We start from the raw sequence: 25,238 nt of genomic DNA, 5'->3' as shown, positions 1-25,238 counted from the left end.
AAATGCCTGAATTTCTCATAAAGTTATCAAAAATGTGCAAAAAAAAGGTAAATAGCAGTTTTTTGCAAGGACGTACCGGTACGTCCATGGGGGTAAAGGGATGAGTTTTGTGAAACGTACCAGTACGTCCATTAGGGGTAAAAGGGTTAACATCTAAACATAAATGCGTATAATTTATGCAGTTCTTTCCGCAAGGGAAAACTCATCATGTACGATCGTTTCGTTATCGCTAAACCACCAAGAACTTTTGCATTTCAGATCTGGGGTTGTGAGAAGAGCGGTTTGTTCCACGCTTTCTCCCGCCACGTCCTTCATCGTCTGGGCATTTCTCCGAGAAAGGTCGGCGATGGGAAGATTCACGTCACCATGCTTTCGAGAGAGACCCAGTACCGACGGGTTTTGAATCAAGACGAGCTCATAAAGGCTTTGGAGAACGAAGATGACTTTGTTGTGCGTAAGGTAATGTTACTGTATTGGTATTCGTGAGGAACCATTTTTCTTTTAATTTCATTCCCCATACTGTATACAGTACTTTATATTCCATGCATTGTAAAATGGTTGAATTTTCATTGTCATAAGTGGAACGATCTTCCTAACCAGCCAGTTGAATCGGTTTTGTGTTGAACAATATGACACAAGTCTCTTCCTAGTTTATATTTGACAGATCTATTTGAACGTTACTGATATCAAGATATTTTATATTCTATTCACTACTTCTCATGAATGGGAGGTAAATCAGTTGTTGTTTGCAGATGATACTGTACTGGTTGCAGACACAGAAGAGAAGCTTGACCGACTAGTGACAGAATTTGGAAGGGTGTGTGAGAGAAGGAAGTTGAGAGTTAATGTGGGTAAGAGTAAGGTTATGAGATGTACGAGAAGGGAAGGTAGTGCAAGGTTGAATGTCATGTTGAATGGAGAGTTACTTGAGGAGATGGATCAGTTTAAGTACTTGGGGTCTGTTGTTGCAGCAAATGGTGGAGTGGAAGCAGATGTACGTCAGAGAGTGAATGAAGGTTGCAAAGTGTTGGGGGCAGTTAAGGGAGTAGTAAAAAATAGAGGGTTGGGCATGAATGTAAAGAGAGTTCTATATGAGAAAGTGATTGTACCAACTGTGATGTATGGATCGGAGTTGTGGGGAATGAAAGTGATGGAGAGACAGAAATTGAATGTGTTTGAGATGAAGTGTCTAAGGAGTATGGCTGGTGTATCTCGAGTAGATAGGGTTAGGAACGAAGTGGTGAGAGTGAAAACGGGTGTAAGAAATGAGTTAGCGGCTAGAGTGGATATGAATGTGTTGAGGTGGTTTGGCCATGTTTAGAGAATGGAAAATGGCTGTCTGCTAAAGAAGGTGATGAATGCAAGAGTTGATGGGAGAAGTACAAGAGGAAGGCCAAGGTTTGGGTGGATGGATGGTGTGAAGAAAGCTCTGGGTGATAGGAGGATAGATGTGAGAGAGGCAAGAGAGCGTGCTAGAAATAGGAATGAATGGCAAGCGATTGTGACGCAGTTCCGATAGGCCCTGCTGCTTCTTCCGGTGCCTTAGATGACCGCGGAGGTAGCAGCAGTAGGGGATTCAGCAGTATGAAGCTTCATCTGTGGTGGATAATGTGGGAGGTTGGGCTGTGGCACCCTAGCAGTACCAGCTGAACTCGGCTGAGTCCCTGGTTAGGCTGGAGGAACGTAGAGAGTAGAGGTCCCCTTTTTTGTTTTGTTTCATTGTTGATGTCGGCTACCCCCCAAAATTGGGGGAAGTGCCTTTGGTATATGTATGTATGTACTTCTCATATAGTTTAAGTATTGCCTTTCCTCACTAGTCTACTTTCCCTTGTTGGAGCTGTTGGGCTTATAGCATCCTGCTTTACCAACTAGGGTTGTAGCTTAGTAATTATAATAGTGAAAAATTTATCAATTCATTATATTTTCTCTAATGAATGATGACTGAAAGTAAATTTTTTTCTTCCCATTTCAGGCAGAGTTCTCGCACTTGATGGATTTCCGTCTGCAGCTCTTCCAAGATCAGTGGACAGACATTTTCATTGGCATGCACGGAGCTGGACTGACCCATCTACTCTTTCTGCCGGACTGGGCTGTCATCTTCGAATTGTTAGTATTGCGACCGGTATTTCAGTTTTGCTAGTTTGAACTCTTTCACGACGGATCTTTGCTTCGAGACGAACGCATTCACGTTGTCAGCTCCTTAGCAATCATTATGAATCGCAGTCTAACCATTCTTAGATTCCATTCTTGAATTAGAGGAATGCTGTATAATCTTGCCAGTTGGTCATCATTCAAGGAGACAACCCTCTTAGTTTTTCATGTTTAGTTTGTGACAAGATGTTCTCTAATCATTTTGGTATCGTATAAATATTTATTCTAATTTTTTATTCTATAAATCCTTATAAAGTTCTTGTACGAACCTTTGCGTGAGGCCTTACTGGGACACTCATAGACCTAAAGCGTGGGATATACTGTATATGTGAATAATGTTGGTATAAAAATAATTACTTTGTGGAATAAATGTTTATATTAATAAATTTTACGTTTCTAGGTATAATTGCGGTGATCCTAATTGCTATAAGGACTTGGCCCGACTAAGAGGTATCAAATATATCACGTGGGAAGACGACACAAAATTAAAACCACAGGATGAGGTAAGTTATTATTACTAGCTAAGCTAGAATCCTAGTTGGAAAAAGCAGGATGCTACAAGCCTTAGGGCCCCAAAAGCAAAAGTAGCCCAGTGAGAAAAGGAAATAAACTATATATGAGAAGTAATGAATAAATTAAATATAAAATTTTTCTAGATCAGTAATAACGCTCAAGTAGATGCCGTATTTAAACTATGACAAGATACTTACGTCAGCCTGTTCACTATAAAAGCATTTGCAGCAAGTTTCAAATTCTGTAGTTCCACAGATTCAACTGGCAGATTAGGAAGATTATTTCATAAGCTGGTCACAGCTGGAATAAAACTAATAAAGTATAGTGTAGTATTGAACCTTATGATGGAGAAGGTAAGACTGTTTGAATGAATTGCATACCTAGTATTATGTACAGACTGGTACAATCTTTGAAGTTTTGAAATTTTGAAGAGATGAAAGATGTAAGATAAATGTTTCAAAGTTTTTAAGGTCCCTCATGAATGGCAAAGGTAAAGACAGTGGCAGTGCTCATGAGACTGACCATACTGTACAGTCATGATTTGATTTTTGTTATTCAGGTATTGAGCTCTTATAAGAGCTGCTACCTCTGATGCCTTAGATAACCGCGGAGGTAGCAGCAGTAGGGGATTCAGCATTATGAAGCTTCATCTGTGGTGGATAACAGGGGAGGGTGGGCTGTGGTACCCTAGCAGTACTAGCTGAACTCGGTTGAGTCCCTTGTTAGGCTGGGAGGAACGTAGAGTAGAGGTCCCCTTTTTTGTTTTGTTTCATTTGTTGATGTCGGTTATTCTCCAAAATTGGAGGAAGTGCCTTGGTATATGTATGTATGTAAGAGGTATTTACAGTTCATCTTTTTCAGGGAAAGCATCCAGACGTAGGGGCCCACGAAAAGTTTACAAACTATGAATTTGACGTCGGAGAGTTTGTGAGACTGGTCAAAAAAGCTGCCAGTCACGTGAAGAATCACAGGAGCTGGAAGAGATTGCAAGAGAGGTTTGAAGCTTTAAGGAGACATAATGAATTATGATGACTTAATTTCTCGATCTTTTATATTATCTGTGATAGGAAAGTACTCTCAGTGCTGTTTGCACAATTAGCATTACAGTTTAGGTGGATAGCAACGCAAGTTCTTTTACAATTTATTTTATTCTTCGAGTGAAGGTGGTGAGTAGGAAAAATATGTCCCCGGTGATGTATCATGTTTTGCTTTCGTATCAATCACCAAAGTTATGAGCCAACTTTAATGAATGTATCTTGTGATTTCCTTGTCCGTTAATCATATGCTTTGAAGCTCCGGGGAGCCGATGATGCATTGTGACGTCAATCCGTTCATGTAACCATATTTGTTATGTGGACAATTTATTCAGCTTTCTAATGGAAATATTTAGTTTCTTCTTCTTCCCAGCTGGTTCCCATTTTTATATGGGGTCGCCGTTGCAGATGAGCCGTTTCCATCTTTTTCTATTATGCGCTTCTGCCTCATCAATCCCCTTCTCCTGTAAGTCTCCTCTCACACAGCCCCTCCATCTCATTCTTGGTCTCCCTCTTCTTCTTCTTCCGTGAACCTCCATCTCCATAGTATGTCTCCCAACGTGGTCCTCATCTCTCCTCATCAGGTGTCCATACCATCTCAGCCTCCCTTCCAGCACTTTATTTCCACCACCTTTTAGTTTCTATTTATCTTTATTTCTATGTTTATTGCATTACGAAACAAGACTAGACATCATTGCTCTCTGGCAAAAGGTCAAGAGTTTAACAGTGATTTTATCAAGGTTGGTATCACTAGAGGCTCGAAGGAATTGGAAAATTTTATTCTATCCTTCTCTTAAGACTTCAAAGTGAAGTTTCTTCTATTTAGACTTCAAAGTGAATTTTCTTCTTTTTAGACTTAAAAGTGAAGTTTCTTCTCTTAAGACTTCAAAATGAAGTTTCTTCTCTTAAGACTTCAAAGTGATGTTTCCTCTCTTAAGACTTCAAAGTGAAGTTTCTTCTCTTGAAACTTCAAAGTGAATTTTCTTCTCTTCTGACTTCAAAGTGAAGTTTCTTCTCTCAAGACTTCAAAGTGAAGTTTCTTCTCTCAAGACTTCAAAGTGAATTTTCTTCTCTTAAGACTTCAAAGTGAAATTTCTTCTTTTCTGACTTCAAAGTGAAGTTTCTTCTCTTCTGACTTCAAATTGAAGTTTCTTCTCTTAAGACTTCAAAGTGAAATTTCTTCTTTTCTGACTTCAAAGTGTAGCTTCTTCTCACTTCTCATAAACTCATGACAATGGAAATTGATAAAAAATATCAATTTTTACTTATGGTAGCTAATCATGAACATAAAAAATAAATTAGAAATATTTAGTAGTACTTTCACTGTTATATTTTATTTAGAATATACTAAAGAAATATCACTACATCCATATGCTTGCACAAATTTACTTGTTTAAGTTACTACAATATAATGTGATGTTATTTATTGACCGGAAGAGATCTTTACATTTTGTTATACTCTGCTGATTCTATCTGAACCCAATAGTTAGTTGTATAAAGTATCTCATCTGTGACATATATTATGTACTGTATTTTGACTGTATCAGGTAATGTACGTGCCTACGTAGGACAGATAAGTTCTCTGATGTCGTTAATCACTTTGTTATTTCTATCTGAATATATATAACCCTTTCGCCCCCAAAGGACGTACCGGTACGTTCTTGCAAAACACTGTTATTTACATGTTTTTGATAACTTTATGAGAAACTTCCGGCATTTTCCAAAAGAATGAGACCAACCTGACCTCTCTATGACAAAAATTAAGGCTGTTAGAGCAATTTAAAAAAATATATATATAGCAAAATGTGCTTGAAATTTAACCTTACCTTGGGGGTAAAAGGGATAATATCCAGGAAATTAAGTGCTTTAATAATTGTTATTAATAGTGTTCTTGTTAGCATGTTTCATCATATTTGCAACAATATCAATAAAGTTCGTCACCTTAAAGCAATATAGTTGAAAAGGTTATGAGTGTGTGCATTTTATCAGATCTAGAATTTTACTGGATTTGTTTAGAATTATTTTGGAGGCCATTATGAAAACTTCAGAGATTTGCCGCTTCATGAACGTTCAATGACTGTGATCATTTCTTATGTACAGTATTTCGATGCTGGTGATTTGCCACTTCATGAACGTTCAATGACTGTGATCATTTGTCATATACAGTATTTCGATGCTGGTGATTTGCCACTTCATGAACGTTCAATGACTGCGATCATTTGTCATATACAGTATTTCGATGCTGGTGATTTGCCACTTCATGAACGTTCAATGACTGTGATCATTTGTTATGTACAGTATTTCGATGCTGGTGATTTGCCACTTCATGAACGTTCAATGACCGTGATCATTTGTTATATACAGTATTTCGATGCTGGTGATTTGCCACTTCATGAACGTTCAATGACCGTGATCATTTGTTATACTGTATACAGTATTTCGATGCTGGTGATTTGCCACTTCATGAACGTTCAATGACTGTGATCATTTGTTATGTACAGTATTTCGATGCCGGTGATTTGCCACTTCATGAACGTTCAATGACCGTGATCATTTGTTATATACAGTATTTCGATGCTGGTGATTTGCCACTTCATGAACGTTCAATGACTGTGATCATTTGTTATACTGTATACAGTATTTCGATGCTGGTGATTTGCCACTTCATGAACGTTCAATGACTGTGATCATTTGTTATGTACAGTATTTCGATGCCAGTGATTTGCCACTTCATGAACGTTCAATGACCGTGATCATTTGTTATGTACAGTATTTCGATGCTGGTGATTCCCAGCCGTTCATTTTGCCTTGGAAATAATCGAGAAGCGACACATTTTGACAGTGCGTAGTTTAACCGGGCGAGTAACTGCACAGCAATACTTAATATTTTACAATTCAGTATATTTTCATTATAATATTTCCGTCTTCACCTCGTGGTAACGGGGGATTTTGAGGAGGGAGAAGTCTAATTGGAAAGGGATCTCTGGTAGTGGTATCACTCGCCCCAGTTTTAATACCGACACCCTTTATGGGTGAGCGAGCTGGATATATTCCTAGTATTCCATGCATCTTTTTTCTCTGGTATATTTAGCAGTATTTATACCTTAGAAATGGTGCTTTAAGGATAGAAATGGTGCTTTAAGGAGCATTTCACTGGGCGACACAGGTTCCTCGCCCAGAAATAGATTTTTCCTTCGTCAAAATCCCTTTTCTGTCTTCATTCTCATTACTCCTTTTACCCCCAAAGGACGTACTGGTACGTTTCACAAAAGCCATCCCTTTACCCCCATGGACGTACCGGTACGTCCTTGCAAAAAAATGCTATAAAATTTTTTTTTTTTTCATATTTCTTATAATTTGAGAAAATTCAGGCATTTTCCAAGAGAATGAGACCAACCTGACCTCTCTATGACAAAAATTAAGCCAGTTAGAGCAATTTAAAAAAAATATACTGCAAAATGTGCTGGGAAAAAAATAACCCCCTGGGGGTTAAGGGTTGGAAATTTCCAAATAGCCTAGGGGGAAAAGGGTTAATTGCTTGCAAGGTCTCTATGATTAATGGTCCATTTGTGAATCCTATGTTTTAACAATTGTGTTTACAGAAGGTTCCCAACTTTCAAACATGACCTACAAACATTCGGAGATGCGAACGCAAATCCCAACTGAGAATAACGAAGATAAGATGAAGAAATAATGTAATGAAACAAAATTATATCCTCTAATATTGTAAGCAAATTGAGATTTTACCTTAAATCTATTTTATATCCCTTTTACCCCCAGGCTATTTGGAAATTTCCAACCCTTAACCCCCAAGAGGTTATTTTTTCCCCAGCACATTTTGCAGTATATTTTTTTTTATTTGCTCTAACAGCCTTAAATTTTGTCATAGAGAGGTCAGGTTGGTCTCATTCTCTTGGAAAATGCCTGAATTTTCTCAAAAAATTATCAAAAATATGAAAACAAAAATTTTTATAGCATTTTTTTGCAAGGACGTACCGGTACGTCCATGGGGGTAAAGGGATGAGTTTTGTGAAACGTACCAGTACGTCCTTTGGGGGTAAAAGGGTTAAGAAACCTATTTGTTGACATTTGTTAGCTGGAAATCACAGGCCTTGGATTCATGTTAGCCCTACCCTAGACCAAATTTGAACTAAATTCGACTCACAAACTATAGTCCATTTCTTTTATCAAGGCAGATTTGCACCGACTCGCAGCGGTGCCTTTTTAGCTCGGAAAAGTTTCCTGATCGCTGATTGGTTAGAATTATCTCGTCCAACTAATCAGCGATCGGGAAACTTTTCCGAGCTAAAAAGGCACCGCTGCGAGTCGGTGCAACTCTGCATCGCTAAAAGAAATTGACTATAATGGGTTCTGTTTATAAGTTGAGGAACTTCTGTATTTATCATTTCAGTCGAACATTACTTTATTATCTTGCCATGGTTGTGAGGTCATCTTAGATTGTAATCTATCTTTTGTGTTCATTTTATTTAAGTGAGAATGATTTTGAATGCCATTTGAATTTATATTCATAATTTTATCTTGTTTACTTAAAAGATCAAATGGTACTGTGTGTGTGTGTGTGTAAAGACTTATGTAATACGTTGAAGTAATCCTGTTGCTTAAAAAGTTTTCAGGATCATTCATACGCCAATTTTGTTGTGTATTTCATCCACATTCCAAGTTGTTATGTCTTAATATTAGGTAAACTTTGTTAGTTACTCATGTTTCTTGTCAGCCTGTTTTGAAGAGAAACAATTTCTTTATCATTCGGTATAATTACTTAAGAATGTTCTTGTAAGGTTTCGGCACCTTCAAAGACTTGATTACTGTTATGTGCCTGTTAATATAATGTAAATTTTGTTAGTTACACCTTTCTTGTCAGCCCGTCTTCAAGGGGAATGAGTTCTTTATCATTCGGTATAATTACTTAAGAATTTTCTTGTAAGGTTTCGGCACCTTCAAAGACTTGATTACTGTTATGTGCCTGTTAATATAATGTAAATTTTGTTAGTTACACCTTTCTTGTCAGCCCGTCTTCAAGGGGAATGAGTTCTTATTATTCGGTATGATTATGTAAGAATGTTCTTGTAAGGTTTCGGCACCTTCAAAGGCTTGATTATTGTTATGTGCCTGTTAATATAATGTAAATTTTGTTAGTTACACGTTTCTTGTCGGCCTGTTTTCAAGGGGAACGAGTTCTTATTATTCGGTAGAATTATGTAAGAATGTTCTGGTAAGGTTTCGGCACCTTCAAGACTTGATTACTGTTATATGACTGTTAATATAATGTAAATTTTGTTAGTTACACCTTTCTTGTCGGCCCGTCTTTAAGGGGAATGAGTTCTTATCATTCGGTATAATTATGTAAGAATGTTCTTGTAAGGTTTCGGCACCTTCAAAGACTTGATTACTGTTATGTGCCTGTTAATATAATGTAAATTTTGTTAGTTACACGTTTCTTGTCAGCCCGTCTTCAAGGGGAACGAGTTCTTTATCATTCGGTATAATTACTTAAGAATTTTCTTGTAAGGTTTCGGCGCCCTCAAAGACTCGACTACTTTAGACGTAAAAGAAAGAAGTTGCAGGGGGTATTAAGCTACCACACTGGAATTAATCCCAAGGATTAGTGTGTAGGAAAACAAGCTTAGTATTATTGTACACTATTCAATTACTTGGGAAGAAAAGTCAGAGGTTGTCTTTTTATCCAAATGATCGTCTTCTTCATTTATGCTTTTAATTCTATTATCCACTTTATAAAGTTAACAGATTCTACTGTTTAAAAAATGAAACATTTCTAGTAATTACTGAAACTATAATGAAGCAAAGAGACCATTGCAAGTCTTTGCTATTTATTTATGTAACTATTACTAATAGGATAATGGGGGAGGGTGGGCTGTGGCACCCTTGCAGTACCAGCTGAACTCGGTTGAGTCCCTTGTTAGGCTGGAGGAACGTAGAGGGTAGAGGTCCCCTTTTTGTTTTGTTTCATTTGTTGATGTCGGCTACCCCCCAAAATTGGGGGAAGTGCCTTGGTATATGTATGTATATGTTACTAATAGGATCATATTCAGTTAGTCAAGGCATCTGTATTTTATATGTGCCGCAGATTCCCCTTTACTTTTCAGCGTTCCACCTCTTCCAAGACCTGGCCCCCTTTCTCTCAAAAGTGTTCTTATGTCACGTTTCATCCATCCGGTTCTACTCAGTGTATCTATCTGTCTACCACGGCACTTCTCCCAATTTTAGGGGGCAGCCGACATAAAAAAAAAGGGGAGGGGGGGATTTTTCTTTAATACTTCCTGTATAGTTTGTAAATATCTCGCAACACCATCTCTTACATTAGAGTACACAGCAAAGCTAACGGTTCACCTGATGCCTTTCCCAAAATAATCGCAAGGCAATTTACCGATTGGGCTTTTTTTCTTTGCTCTCAATAGTAACTTTCCGTCTGTAATTTCGGTAAACCATTTCTTTAAAATACATCCACTACATCTCCATTAAATTCTGCTATTAACACTAGGTCATCTTGTACTTCATTGCTTGTTGGAGATTACATTTATCAAAAATTCTTGATATAGCCATCATTGCCTCACATTTAGAGCTGATGTTATACAATAAGTAGATCATTGGGTCTCCTTGTACCCTCGGCCTCTGTATTGCCCATGCAATTCTTCATGGTAATATGTGATAGGAGCTCTTATGTTCAACTAGTTAGTAGTATAAGCTCTTCTTGGCAAGGTAGTTTTCCCCGCAGTTGTTTATCGTGAAGATTACTTCTGGTTTATCTGCCAGACATAGAGGCTGTCATGGATTTTGAATTTTTCTCGCCCTCCCATCAGTAATTTTTTCTTTATAGCTTGCTCAATATGGTTTATATCTTCAATTTCTGCATAACAGGGAATACCGTTCCTTAGTAAACCAGTACCATTAAGCTATTTTTCCTTACTTAGGGTTGTGGTGAACTATAAGGTAATGTCCCTGACTGGCGATTACCAGACCGAGGTTCGAGTCCCGCTCAAACTCTTTAGTTCCTTTGGTTGCTGCAACCTCCCCATCCTTGCGAGCTAAGGATGGGGGGGGGGGGTTGTGGGAGCCTATAGGTCTGTCTTCCGAGTCATCAGCAGCCATTGCGTGGCCCTCTTGGGACTAGCTTGGGTGGAGAGGGGGCTTGGGCACTGATCATATGTATATATATGGTCAGTCTCTAGGGCATTATCTTGCTTGATAGGGCAATGTCACTGTCCCTTGCTCTGCCATTGAGGAGTGGCCTTTAAACCTTTATAGTCCTCATCTTTATGGATTTCCATATATTCCAGCAAGCTAAAGAATAATCGACTCGTACACCCCGCTTCAGAGGTCACGCTCATTGGCACTTCTGTTACACTAATATATTCCTAACCCTGTTCCTTTTCTCCTGTCAGAGGATTTTCATAATACTGAATTCACAGCTGCATACTATTTATAACAATTCTTTTTTATTTTTCTCTATTTTTTATACCTTCAACCTTTCTCGTATCATTAGTCATTCCTCAGGCACTTCAGCCTTAATCTTTTCTCTTCCATTTGCATTTAAATTTCATTCAGATTACATTTCTCCTGATTCCATTTTGCTCATTCAGATTACATTTCTCCTGATTCCATTTTTCCACATACCTTTTCGGCCCTCACAGAAGGAGTTATTTACTTAGATTACATTCCTCCCGATTCCATTTTGCCACATACCTTTTAGGCTCTCACAGGTTATTTATTCAGATTACATTCCTCTTGATTCCATTTTGCCACATACCTTTTAAGCTCTCAAAGATGGTTATTTATTCAAATTACATTCCTCCCAATTCCATTTTGCCACATATCTTTTAAGCTCTCACAGAAGGTTATTTAAGATTACATTCCTCCTGATTCCATTTTGCCACATAACTTTTAGGCTCTCACAGAAGGTTATTTGTTCATATTACATTTCTCCCGATTCCATTTTGCCACATATCTTTTAAGCTCTCACAGAAGGTTATTTAAGATTACATTCCTCCCGATTCTATTTTGCCACATACCTTAGGGCTCTCAAAGATGGTTATTTATTCAATGTATATATTAGGGCTGTTATTCAAATACTATTCAGGTGGTTTGTGTATCGTTGGTTATCGGCTGAAATCATTTCCGTAAACTCTGACAGCTGGGTAATTCATCAAATTTAGTCCTACTTATTTTACAGTATTTCCGAGACCTCTTGCAGATGACGATATAAATATATTAGCAAATCTTGCTTTTGAAACCTCAATCCATTTAATACATCAGAAAGAACTCTGATTTTATATGAAAGGGTAGATAAGGCCTTTAGAAACTTGTTTTTCCAAGTATAATATTACCATGCATTGCCACTTACTCCTAGGGTACAGTATAATATTATGACCTAAATATCTTGTTAGTAATTGAATCACACGCTAGGCCTTCAACATCAGTTTTGGAATTGTTATTTTTAAGTGTCTTGTATGACAATCCCAACCTATCTTATAACAGGGCAAGGAGTTATGCCCCTAACTGATTTTGTAATATGGTAAAAAACGGATTTTGAGCATAGTGAAAAATCTATTTTTGGGTGAAAGAGCCATGTCGTCCTGATGGAAGTTCCTTCGTTGGTAGCTTCATATAACTTAGGAAGCTACCAACGAAGGAACTTCCATCAGCACGACATGGCCTAAGCCCAAAAAATGTCAAAACATAAACTTTAAAATGTCAGTTTAAGTAAAAATATCCTGCCGTTCATTTAAGGCTGTGAAATTTGTTGTTTATCTAATAGGTATAGAATAAATGGAGAGACTATCAGTGGAAAGTCGTTCAATGCAAACTCAGGAGTTTCCGCATTTTTGGTAAATCGCACACATAAGTTGCCACAAGCAGCGAGGGTTTTTTTTTTGGCTCTGTTCAGAATCTCTGTACATACTTTGTAGATGCTAATAAATTGCAATAGTAATATTTAACCCTTTTACCCCAAAAGGACGTACTGGTACGTTTCACAAAAGCCATCCCTTTACCCCCATGGACGTACTGGTACGTCCTTGCAAAAAAATGCTATAAAAAACTTTTATTTTTCATATTTTTTATATTTTTTTGAGAAAATTTAGGCATTTTCCAAGAGAATGAGACCAACGTGACCTTTCTGTGACGAAAATTAAGGCTGTTAGAGCAATTTTTAAAAAATATACTACAAAATGTGCTTGAAAAAAATTAACCCCTGGGGGTTAAGGGTTGGAAATTTCCAAATAGCCTGGGGGTAAAAGGGTTAATGTCTTGAAGCCAAAATTCTTTACAGTTGGGAAGACAACATCGGAATCCCAAAGGTTTGGAGTAGGTCGACTGTGACTTTCAGAATTTCAGAGTCTTGATATATAAATCCAATGCAGGCAAATAAGTCTTTACAGTTCTCTCTAGATTCTTCTTTAAAATTTCATGTGTAGAAACTTTGCAGATACAAAATTTCATTTGTAGAAACTTTATAGATACAAAATTTCATGTGTAGAAACTTTGTCGATACAAAGTTTCATGTGTAGAAACTTTATAGATACAAAATTTCGTGTAGAAACTTTATAGATACAAAGTTTCATGTGTAGAAACTTTACAGATACAAAATTTCGTGTAGAAACTTTATAGATACAAAGTTTCCTGTGGAGAATCTTTACAGATACAAAATTTCATGTGTAGAAACTTTGTCGATACACAATTTCATGTGTAGAAACTTTGTCGATACAAAATTCCATGTGTAGAACTTTTACAGATATAAATGTTCTACAAAGAAATGGACATTTTTTCATATGAATCGAGTGCCTTTAGTAAGTTTAACATTCTTAAAAAGACTGATAAGAATATTCCATGAAATTTTGTGGCAACATTTTATAAAGTTATAGAATTTGAAAAGGGTGAAACTTTGAAAAACCCAAAGGATATACCTGTCTTCTGATGCATTTGGGTATTGCTTAATAAATATGAATAGTGTATTGTACAATCTGTTCATTTACAGTAATATCTGCAATGGCTACACCAGATTTCGATTATAAATAAAGAATACGTCCAGTTTTTCTCATTTTACTCATTTATGTTGTACTATCCAATTTTATGTCATATATCGTCACCCTCATAAACTAACTGCCTAAGTCATTTTCTCCACTTGTTGGGAAATCAAAAAAAAAAAACCTTCTCATTTCCTAATTCTTTATATCATTGTCTTGAGTTTCAATTCACAAATTCTTAACAGAAGAATTTGTGAAATAGAATTTGTTAATTGAAACTCAACACAATGATATAAAGAATTAGGAAATGAGAAGGTTTTTTGATTTCCCAACAAGGAGAAAATTACTTAGGCAGTTAGTTTATGAGGGTGACGATATAGGAAAAATGTTATTTTCATTAGTAAAATAAATTTTTGAATATACTTACCCGATGATCATGTAGCTGTCAACTCCGTTGCCCGACAGAAATCTACGGTCGGGATACGCCAGCGATCGCTATCCAGGTGGGGGTGTACACAACAGCGCCATCTGTGAGTAGGTACTCAAGTACTTCTTGTCAACAAGAACTCAATTTTCTCCTCGGTCCACTGGTTCTCTATGGGGAGGAAGGGCGGGTTCTTTAATTCATGATCATCGGGTAAGTATATTCAAAAATTTATTTTACTAATGAAAATAACATTTTTCAATATTAATCTTACCCGATGATCATGTAGCTGATTCACACCCAGGGTGGTGGGTGGAGACCAGCATACATGTTAACAAAGAAGCTAAGTATCCCGTATTTCATTTTATCAGTTATTCAAAATAACAAACATAAAATAAATAAGTACCTGGTAAGGAAGTCGACTTGAACTATTACTCTGCCTTTTTTAAGTACGTCTTCCTTACTGAGCCTAGCGGTCCTCTTAGGATGCTGAACGACTCCTAGGTGCTGAAGTATAAAGGGCTGCAACCCATACTAAAGGACCTCATCACAACCTCTAACCTAGGCGCTTCTCAAGAAAGAATTTGACCACCCGCCAAATCAACCAGGATGCGGAAGGCTTCTTAGCCGACCGTACAACCAAAAGAACAACAATAAAAAGTATTCAAGAGAAAGGTTAAAAAGGTTATGGGATTATGGGAATGTAGTGGCTGAGCCCTCACCTACTACTGCACTCGCTGCTACGAATGGTCCCAGGGTGTAGCAGTTCTCGTAAAGAGACTGGACATCTTTGAGATAGAATGATGCGAACACTGACTTGCTTCTCCAATAGGTTGCATCCATAACACTCTGCAGAGAACGGTTCTGTTTGAAGGCCACTGAAGTAGCAACAGCTCTCACTTCATGTGTCCTTACTTTCAGCAAAGCAAGGTCTTCTTCCTTCAGATGAGAATGTGCTTCTCTAATCAGAAGCCTGATGTAGTAAGAAACTGCGTTCTTAGACATCGGTAGAGAAGGCTTCTTGATAGCACACCATAAAGCTTCTGATTGTCCTCGTAATGGCTTTGACCTTCTTAAATAGTACCTAAGAGCTCTAACTGGGCAAAGTACTCTCTCTAGTTCGTTCCCCACCAAGTTGGACAGGCTTGGGATCTCGAACGACTTAGGCCAAGGACGGGAAGGAAGCTCGTTTTTAGCCAAAAAACCGAGCTGCAAGGAACATGTAGCCGTTTCAGATGTGAAAACTATGTTCCTGCTGAAGGCGTGGATCTCACTTACTCTTTTAGCTGTTGCTAAGCACACGAGGAAAAGAGTTTTTAATGTGAGGTCCTTAAAAGAGGCTGATTGGAGCGGTTCAAATCTTGATGACATTAGGAACCTTAAAACCACGTCTAGATTCCAGCCTGGAGTGGACAACCGACGTTCCTTTGAGGTCTCAAAAGACCTAAGGAGGTCCTGTAGATCTTTGTTGGTGGAAAGATCCAAGCCTCTGTGGCGGAATACCGCTGCCAACATACTTCTGTAACCCTTGATCGTAGGAGCTGATAGGGATCTTACGTTCCTTAGATGTAACAGGAAGTCAGCAATCTGGGTTACAGTGGTACTGGTTGAGGAAACTGCATTGGCCTTGCACCAGCTTCGGAAGACTTCCCATTTAGACTGATAGACTCTGAGAGTGGATGTCCTCCTTGCTCTGGCAATCGCTCTGGCTGCCTCCTTCGAAAAGCCTCTAGCTCTTGAGAGTCTTTCGATAGTCTGAAGGCAGTCAGACGAAGAGCATGGAGGTTTGGGTGTACCTTCTTTACGTGAGGTTGACGCAGAAGGTCCACTCTTAGAGGAAGAGTCCTGGGAACGTCGACTAGCCATTGCAGTACCTCGGTGAACCATTCTCTCGCGGGCCAGAGGGGAGCAACCAACGTCAGCCGTGTCCCTTTGTGAGAGGCGAACTTCTGAAGTACCCTGTTGACAATCTTGAACGGCGGGAACGCATACAGGTCGAGATGGGACCAATCCAGCAGAAAGGCATCCACGTGAACTGCTGCTGGGTCTGGAATCGGAGAACAATACATCGGGAGCCTCTTGGTCATCGAGGTAGCGAATAGATCTATGGTTGGCTGACCCCACAGGGCCCATAGTCTGCTGCAAACATTCTTGTGAAGGGTCCACTCTGTGGGGATGACCTGACCCTTCCGGCTGAGGCGATCTGCCATGACATTCATATCGCCCTGAATGAACCTCGTTACCAGCGAAAGCTTTCGATCTTTTGACCAAATGAGGAGGTCCCTTGCGATCTCGAACAACTTCCTCGAATGAGTCCCTCCCTGCTTGGAGATGTAAGCCAAGGCTGTGGTGTTGTCGGAGTTCACCTCCACCACCTTGTTTAGCTGGAGGGACTTGAAGTTTATCAAGGCCAGATGAACCGCCAACAACTCCTTGCAATTGATGTGAAGTGTCCTTTGCTCCTGATTCCATGTGCCCGAGCATTCCTGTCCGTCCAGTGTCGCACCCCAGCCCGTGTCCGATGCGTCCGAGAAGAGACGGTGGTCGGGGGTCTGAACAGCCAATGGTAGACCTTCCTTGAGAAGAATGCTGTTCTTCCACCACGTTAGAGTAGACCTCATCTCTTCGGAAACAGGAACTGAGACCGTCTCTAGCGTCATGTCCTTTATCCAGTGAGCAGCTAGATGATACTGAAGGGGGCGGAGGTGGAGTCTCCCTAACTCGATGAACAGGGCCAGCGATGAAAGTGTCCCTGTTAGACTCATCCACTGCCTGACTGAACATCGGTTCCTTCTCAGCATGCTCTGGATGCATTCTAGGGCTTGATTGATCCTTGGGGCCGACGGAAAAGCCCGAAAAGCTCGACTCTGAATCTCCATACCCAGGTAGACAATGGTCTGGGATGGGACGAGCTGGGACTTCTCTATATTGACCAGGAGGCCCAGTTCCTTGGTCAGATCCATAGTCCATCTGAGATTCTCCAGACAGCGACGACTTGTTGGAGCTCTTAAAAGCCAGTCGTCTAAATAGAGGGAGGCTCTGATGTCTGCCAAGTGAAGGAATTTCGCAATATTCCTCATCAGTCTGGTAAACACAAGAGGTGCCGTGCTTAGGCCAAAGCACAGGGCTTGGAACTGGTACACAACCTTTCCAAAGACGAACCTTAGGAAAGGTTGGGAGTCTGGATGGATGGGGACGTGAAAGTACGCGTCTTTCAGGTCTAACGAGACCATCCAGTCCTCCTGCCTGACCGCTGCTAGGACCGACTTCGTCGTCTCCATCGTGAACGTCTGCTTGGTGACAAAAGCATTGAGAGCACTGACGTCCAGCACCGGTCTCCAACCTCCTGTCTTCTTGGCCACCAGGAAGAGACGGTTGTAAAAGCCCGGGGATTGATGATCCCGGACTATGACCACCGCTTCCTTTTGTAGCAAGAGCGACACCTCTTGTTGCAACGCTAGCCTCTTGTCCTTCTCCTTGTAGTTGGGAGAGAGGTTGATGGGAGACGTAGCTAGAGGGGGACTGCGGCAGAACGGAATTCTGTATCCCTCCCTTAGCCACTTCACAGACTGAGCGTCTGCACCTCTGCTCTCCCAAGCTTGCCAGAAGGTCTTGAGTTTGGCTCCTACTGCTGTCTGGAGAGGAAGGCAGTCAGAACTTGCCTTTTGCGGACTTGGAACCCTTCTTGGACTTGCCACGGTGACTGTCTGCACGGGTACCTCCTCTGCTGGAGGCTCTGCCACGAAAGGGCGGGATGAACCTAGATGCAGGTGTGTCAACTGCTGCAGGGCGGAAGGGTCTGGGCACGGAAGGTAAGGTTTTAGCCTTACGTGCAGAAGATGCCATAAGATCATGAGTATCCTTCTGGATAAGCGAGGCAGCCATCCCCTTAATCAGCTCCTCCGGAAACAGACACTTGGAGAGAGGAGCAAACAGCAACTCTGACTTCTGGCAAGGAGTGATACCAGCCGATAAGAAGGAGCAAAGATGTTCTCTCTTCTTAAGAACTCCTGACACATACGAAGCCGCAAGTTCACCCGACCCATCCCGAATTGCTTTGTCCATGCTAGACATGATCAGCATGGCCGAGTCCTTATCTGAAGGGGAAGTCTTCCTGCTTAAGGCTCCCAAACACCAATCGAGGAAGTTGAATATCTCGAAGGCACGAAAGACTCCCTTCAACAGATGATCTAAATCAGAAAAGGACCAGCAGATCTTCGAACGTCTCATAGCCAACCTGCGGGGAGAGTCAACCAGACTTGAGAAGTCGCCCTGGGCAGAGGCAGGAACTCCCAAGCCGGGTTCCTCTCCCGTGGCATACCAGACGCTCGACTTAGAAGCAAGCTTGGTAGGCGGAAAGACGAAAGAAGTCTTTCCCAGCTGCTTCTTGGAGTGCAACCACTCTCCCATAACCCTCAAAGCTCTCTTAGATGATCTGGCGAGAACAAGCTTGGTGAAGGCAGGCGCAGCAGACTGCATGCCCAGAGCAAACTCGGAGGGAGGAGAACGAGGGGTTGCAGACACAAACTGCTCAGGATACAAGTCCCTGAACAAGGCAAGGACTTTACGAAAGTCTAAGGAGGGAGGCGTAGACTTGGGCCCTTCAAAATCAGAGTGAGGTTCATCCAGATGTGCAGCTTCGTCATCCGATACACCATCATCCGAAAGCTGAGTTGTAAGTGGCAAAGGTAGAGCAGAAAGCTGAACGGCTGAATCCGGCAGTACGGGTGCATGCGTACCTGCGGATCCAACATCATGCCGCTGCTGGTCGGTCTGCGAGCTGGCAACAACAAAAGCAGAGGGCTGGTGTGTGGGAGGGGCTGCGGTGGGTTGAGGAGCATGCGGTATGGTATGCGGAGCATGCTGTAAGGTATGCGGCTCATGCTGCATGGTATGCGGAGCATGCTGTATATGCAGAGCATGCTGCATGGGCTGCGGAGAATGCCGCATAGTGCTGGAACCCGGCAGCTCTACAGAACCTTCCCACTGCTGATGCGGTAGCTCACGCATGTTAGCAGATGGTGCAGCAAGAACATGCGTCTGGCAGGGTGGACTGCGCATCGGTGGTGGAGCTCTCACAGGTGGAGTGTGGGAGCAGGCAGCCGCAGTATCTGCTGAGCGCACAACCTCGGCGGGTTGTAGGCTAACAGGAGCAGTGTTAACCTTCTCAGCATGATACTCCTGCATGAATGCCGCAAGCTGAAACTGCATAGTCTGCAGCATGGACCACTTAGGGTCTACTGTGGTTGGAGCAACAACAGACGGAGCAGTAGCCTGTTGAGGGACCACTCTACCTCTCTTGGGAGGTGTGCAGTCATCAGATGACTGCGGCGAGTCCGAACTGACCCAGTGGCTACACCTGGGCCGTTGGACTCGCTCGGAAGGGACCTTACGTTTGAGCGGTCGTGAGACCTTGGTCCACCGTTTCCTCCTGGAAACTTCTTCCACAGACGAGGAATGTAAGGGCTCATTCGTCTGTATGTGGATGGGACGATCCTTAACAGATACGTCCGCAACCACTGAGGATACATCCGTGCGCCGATCAAGGCCTGCCGAACCCTTTGGTCCTTCGACATTGCTTCTCCCCTGGGCTTGGGAGCTTGCAAGAGGTCCCGGACTGGGAGGACGACTGGCACGCACAGATGTACCCTCATGCGCAACACTGACACTGACACTATGCACATCACTAGCACTAACACTTCCCACTGCACTCTTCGCTTTCAGCTCTCTGACATCTGCCAAGAGCTGATTACGGTCATTAGCCAATGACTCCACTTTGTCACCGAGAGCCTGAATGGCACGCAACATATCCGCCATACCAGGCTGAGCACTCGTAGCAGGTTCGGGAGTCACCACCACAGGGGAAGGAAAAGGTTGAGGGGCATGGGGAGAGGAAAAATCCACAGAGCGAGAAGAACTCCTCCTATTTCTCTCCTTCTCTAACCTATGTGCATATCTAAGGAATTCGTTAAAATCGAATTCCGAAAGCCCAGCACATTCCCCACATCGATCTTCCAATTGACAGGATTTACCCCTACAATTGGAACATACGGTGTGAGGATCTATAAAGGCCTTCGAAAGACGCCTAGTACAAGTCCTAACGCTACACTGCCTGTACTTAGGTACTTGAGACTGGTCAGACATCTTGAATTTAGAAGTAGTCAAGGGGGGATTCCAAAATCTAGCAAAGTTCGTTAACAATTAATCCAAATTAATTCCAAAAGCTTGCTAAGCTAATGATAAAGCTTCCTGAATAGCGAAGGCTAAACTCTAGAGCAAATACATCACCAAATCGTGAACAATAACTCCAGAATCAACAGCGTATCCAAGTAGGTCTTGCCGGCGGCACGGCAGAGGAAAAATTGAGTTCTTGTTGACAAGAAGTACTTGAGTACCTACTCACAGATGGCGCTGTTGTGTACACCCCCACCTGGATAGCGATCGCTGGCGTATCCCGACCGTAGATTTCTGTCGGGCAACGGAGTTGACAGCTACATGATCATCGGGTAAGATTAATATTGAAAAAAATATGAATACTATATTGTACAATCTGTTCATTTACAGTAATATCTGCAATGGCTACACCAGATTTCGATTATAAATAAAGAATACGTCCAGAGTTTCTTATTTTACTCATTCATGTTGTACTTCAAAAACGAAGTCCAAAAAGGCGATGAAGGGAAAGTGATCCGAAAAACTCTAAATGGCAGACCAACGATGTTGTCGATCCGGCCAGCAGAGATAATCTGAGGAACAGAAAACGGGAATGATTCCAAGTACCACCCTGTAAGGGTTGTTAACCATCTAACCACACAACCACCACAAGGTGGTTGCCGCGATTTTCGATTAAATTCTGCCGGAGTAGGAGACTCGGCGATATATATATAACTGCCAGGTAAGTATTCATAAAACTTTGTTTTATCATAAAAACTCCATTTTTACATATTCATGTTGTACTCTATCTCCAATTTTTTGCCATATTAGTAAGGAAAACTAACTTTTGGTAACATGAATTAAATTAACAGAATCATTCATATCTGCTCAAATATAATAAACTACTAATATTAGTGATAAAAAAAAAACTTGAAAGTTGCATTTTAATAACAAAATACTGTTTATGAGTATTTAAAAAGAGATAAATTATAAAGTAGAACCTTCGAGTACATGGTTTTTGTCAAATATGGATAACCAGTGATTTGACGTTTGTAACGAAAATTCACGTTTCTTATCATACCACTAAATGAAAGCTAAATAACCCACAGTAGATCAATGACACTGGTTCACAGAGGCGTAGCCAAGCCCCGAGTTGTCAGGTCCAGACCTCGGGAATAAATTTGAAAGATTGGACTTAATAGATAATTATAATTTCAATGAAATAGTCTTAATTTTTATTTCAAAAATTTATATTTTATTATGATGTAGACCCTTATATTTTAATGTTATAAGTTCACGTCCTACTTTCGAATCTAAGTGCTTGACTAGGGTTTTTGTGGCCTGATAGGTAACGTCACTGTCTGGGTTCGAGTCCCGCTCAGTCTCGTTAGTGCCATTAGTGTCTGCAGCCTTATCATCCTTGTGAGCTAAGGTTGGGGGGGTTTGGGCGAGCTTATGTAGGTCTATCTGCTGAGTCATCAGCAGCCACTGCCTGGCCCTAGCTTGGGCGCTGATCATATAATATATGGTCAGGCTCTAGGTCATTAACCTGATTGCCAGGGCAATGTCACTGTCCCTTGCCTCTGCCATTCATGAGCGACCTTAAAACCTTTTAAAAGTTGTGGTGGACAACCCGATTTAAACGTTTCTCGATACGTAACTGGTGGTTCAATGAAATGGTCTTAATTTTCATTTCTAAAATTTATATTGTATTATGATATAGACTCTTCTATTTTAATACTGTAAATAAATATCCTATTTTCAAATCTCTAAACGCTTGCCTACGAAAGTTGTGGTGTACAACCCGCTTTAAACATTTCTGGCTATATGTAACTGCTGGTTCAACTTGCAAAATGAGATGGACAATATTCAAGAAGTTTAAAGGTTTAAAGGTCGCTCATGAATGGCAGAGGCAAGGGACAGCGACATTGCCCTAGTAATCACGACAATGCCCTAGAGACTGACCATATATTATATGACCAGCGCCCAAAGCCCCCTCTCCACCCAAGCTAAGATCAAGGAGGGCCAGGCAGTGGCTGCTGATGACTCAGCAGATAGACCTGTAGGCTCCCACAAACCCCCCATCCTTAGCTCACAAGAATGGCGAAGTTGCAGCGACCAAAGGAACTAATAAGTTTGAGCAGGACTCGAACCCCAGTCTGGCAATCATCCGGCAAGGACGCTATCATGCGGCCACCACAATTATTGAAGGGATGGAGATTTAGCCTCCTGGCTAGTACAGTGGTAACGTGTTTGCCTAGCATTCGCATGGCAAGAGATCGATCCCTGCCCAGGACCGTGAGTTTAAGCTTTTTCCTGGGGAGGCCACTGCTGTGGTAGGGCACCACAGTGGGGGGTTGGGCTTGCCCGGCTGATGTTCTGGTGAGCATCTATTCTGATGGAACCGGAACTGAAACCAGTCACCTATACCTTTACCGGCCCCACGAGTCAATTTTGACTCCTACAGAGCTGCTCTACTATTCAAAGAGGTACAGAAGGTCCCCAACTTAAAAACTCTACTTACAGACATTACGAGATACAAAATCCAACTGAAAATAACATAAAGAAATACTGTAATGAAACAATATCATATAATTCAATAGAGTAAGCCAAATGATATTTGTAATAACCTGATATCTATTTCATCTGAAACCTGACAAGTTGTTGACTTTTTTACCTTTAAGTCATTGGTATGGGAGTTGGGTTAGGCCAACCTAAGCCAAAAGTTAACCCTATTCGACTTGCACATGGGCTTCCACGAGACATCCGAAGAATTGAAAGATACTAAGGGGAAACTGAAGACTTTTATTCTGCGAGTGTTTTGACAGTGATGATCAAAGAGAAAGCGAACAATAAGCATTGTGAAATGTTAAATGCTCTCAAATGAACATCATAACACGACCGCGGAGGTCCTGTAAAGAGTAGGGTTCCCCTGCTTTATGGGACCAGATAAGCAGCTCTTAACCCTTTTACCCCCAAAGGACGTACTGGTACGTTTCACAAAAGCCATCCCTTTACCCCCATGGACGTACCGGTACGTCCTTGCAAAAAAATGCTATAAAATTTTTTTTTCCATATTTTTGATAATTTTTTGAGAAAATTCAGGCATTTTCCAAGAGAATGAGACCAACCTGACCTCGTTATGACAAAAATTAAGGCTGTTAGAGCAATTTAAAAAAATATATACTGCAAAATATGCCGGGAAAAAAATAACCCCCTAAGGGTTAAGGGTTGGAAATTTCCAAATAGCTTGGGCGCTGATCATATAATATATGGTTAGGCTCTAGGGCATTGTCCTGATTGGTAAGGCAATGTCACTGTCCCTTACCTCTGCCATTCATGAGTGACCTTTAAACCTTTAAAAGTTGTGGTGGACAACACGATTTAAACATTTCTCGCTACGTAACTGGTGGTTCAATGAAATAGGCTTAATTTTTATTTCTTAAAATTTATATTTTATTATGATGGAGACCCTTTTATTTTAATACTGTAAATAAATGTCCGATTTTAAAATCTCTAAATGCTTGCCTACGAAAGTTGTGGTGTAAAACCCGCTTTAAACATTTCTGGCAATGTAACTTCTGGTTCAACTTGCAAAATGAGATGGACAATATTCAAGAAGTTTAAAGGTTGCTCATGAATGGCAGAGTCAAGGGACAGCAACATTGCCCTAGTAATCAGGACAATGCCCTAGAGACTGACCATATATTATATGACCAGCGCCCAAAGCCCCCCTCTCCACCCAAGCTAAGATCAAGGAGGGCCAGGCAGTGGCTGCTAATGACTCATCAGATAGATCTATAGGCTCCCCCAAACACTCCATCCTTAACACACAAGAATGGTGAAGTTGCAGCGACCAAAGGAACTAATAAGTTTGAGGAGGACTCGAACCACAGTCTGGCAATCATCAGGCAAGGACGCTACCACCTGGCCACCACAATTATTAAAGGGATGGAGATTTAGCCTCCTGGCTAGTACAGTGGTAACGTGTTTGCCTAGCATTCGCATGGCAAGAGATCGATCCCCGCCCAGGACCGTGAGTTTAAGCTGTTTCCTGGGGAGGCCACTGCTGTGGTAGGGCACCACAGTGGGGGGGTTGGGCTTGCCCGGCTGACGTTCTGGTGAGCATTTATTCTGATGGAACCGGAACTGAAACCAGTCACCTATACCTTTATCGGCCCGAGTCAATTTTGACTCCTACAGAGTTGGTTTACTACTCAAAGAGGTACAGAAGGTCCCCAACTTAAAAACACTCTACTTACAGACATTCCGAGATACAAAATCCAACTGAAAATAGAAAAGATAAAGAAATACTATAACAAAACAATATCATAATTTAATAAAGTAATCCAAAAGATGTTTGTAATAATCTGATATCTATTTCATATGAAACCTGACTATTTATTGACATTTTTAGCTGAAAGTCATTAGTATGGGAGTCGGGTTAGGCCAACCTTAGCCAAAAGTTAACCCTATTCGACTTGCATATGGGCTATACAACAGGCTTCCACGAGACATCCGAATAATTGAAAGATATTAAGGGGAAACTGAAGACTTTTATTCTTCCACGAGACATCCGAATAATTGAAAGATATTAAGGGGAAACTGAAGACTTTTATTCTGCGAGTGTTTTGACAGTGATGATCAAAGAGTAAGCGAACAATAAGCATTGTGAAATGTTAAATGATCTCAAATGAACATCATAAAACGACCGTGGAGGTCCTGTAAAGAGTAGGGTTCCCCTGCTTTATGGGACCAGATAAGCAGCTCTTAACCCTTTTACCCCCAAAGGACGTACTGGTACGTTTCACAAAAGCCATCCCTTTACCCCCATGGACGTACCGGTACGTCCTTGCAAAAAAATGCTATAAAATTTTTTTTTCCATATTTTTGATAATTTTTTGAGAAAATTCAGGCATTTTCCAAGAGAATGAGACCAACCTGACCTTTCTATGACAAAAA

The 25,238-nt window shown here is 41.0% G+C and overlaps 2 protein-coding genes across 4 annotated transcripts in view; one reads left to right on the top strand and one right to left on the bottom strand.

The window, feature by feature from the left end:
- The window catches only part of Eogt (EGF-domain O-GlcNAc transferase), a 34,299-nt gene extending 29,856 nt beyond the window's left edge, over nucleotides 1-4,443 (top strand). For both annotated transcript variants that reach the window (XM_068353818.1, XM_068353817.1), the window contains exons 10-13: nucleotides 259-459; nucleotides 1,973-2,106; nucleotides 2,552-2,654; nucleotides 3,526-4,443. In XM_068353818.1, coding sequence (XP_068209919.1) covers nucleotides 259-459; nucleotides 1,973-2,106; nucleotides 2,552-2,654; nucleotides 3,526-3,693 — 606 coding nt within the window. In that variant the 3' untranslated portion in view covers nucleotides 3,694-4,443. The remainder of the gene's footprint in view (nucleotides 1-258; nucleotides 460-1,972; nucleotides 2,107-2,551; nucleotides 2,655-3,525) is intronic.
- LOC137623146 (uncharacterized) overlaps nucleotides 1-25,238 on the bottom strand; it is a 419,809-nt gene that overhangs the window by 240,267 nt on the left and 154,304 nt on the right. The window lies entirely within an intron of this gene.

This window comes from Palaemon carinicauda, chromosome 30, assembly GCF_036898095.1.
Source record: "Palaemon carinicauda isolate YSFRI2023 chromosome 30, ASM3689809v2, whole genome shotgun sequence".
Classification (NCBI taxonomy): Eukaryota; Metazoa; Arthropoda; class Malacostraca; order Decapoda; family Palaemonidae; genus Palaemon; species Palaemon carinicauda.
The sequence above is the reverse complement of the archived record's forward strand: the minus strand, read 5'-3'. Positions and strand labels throughout refer to the sequence as shown.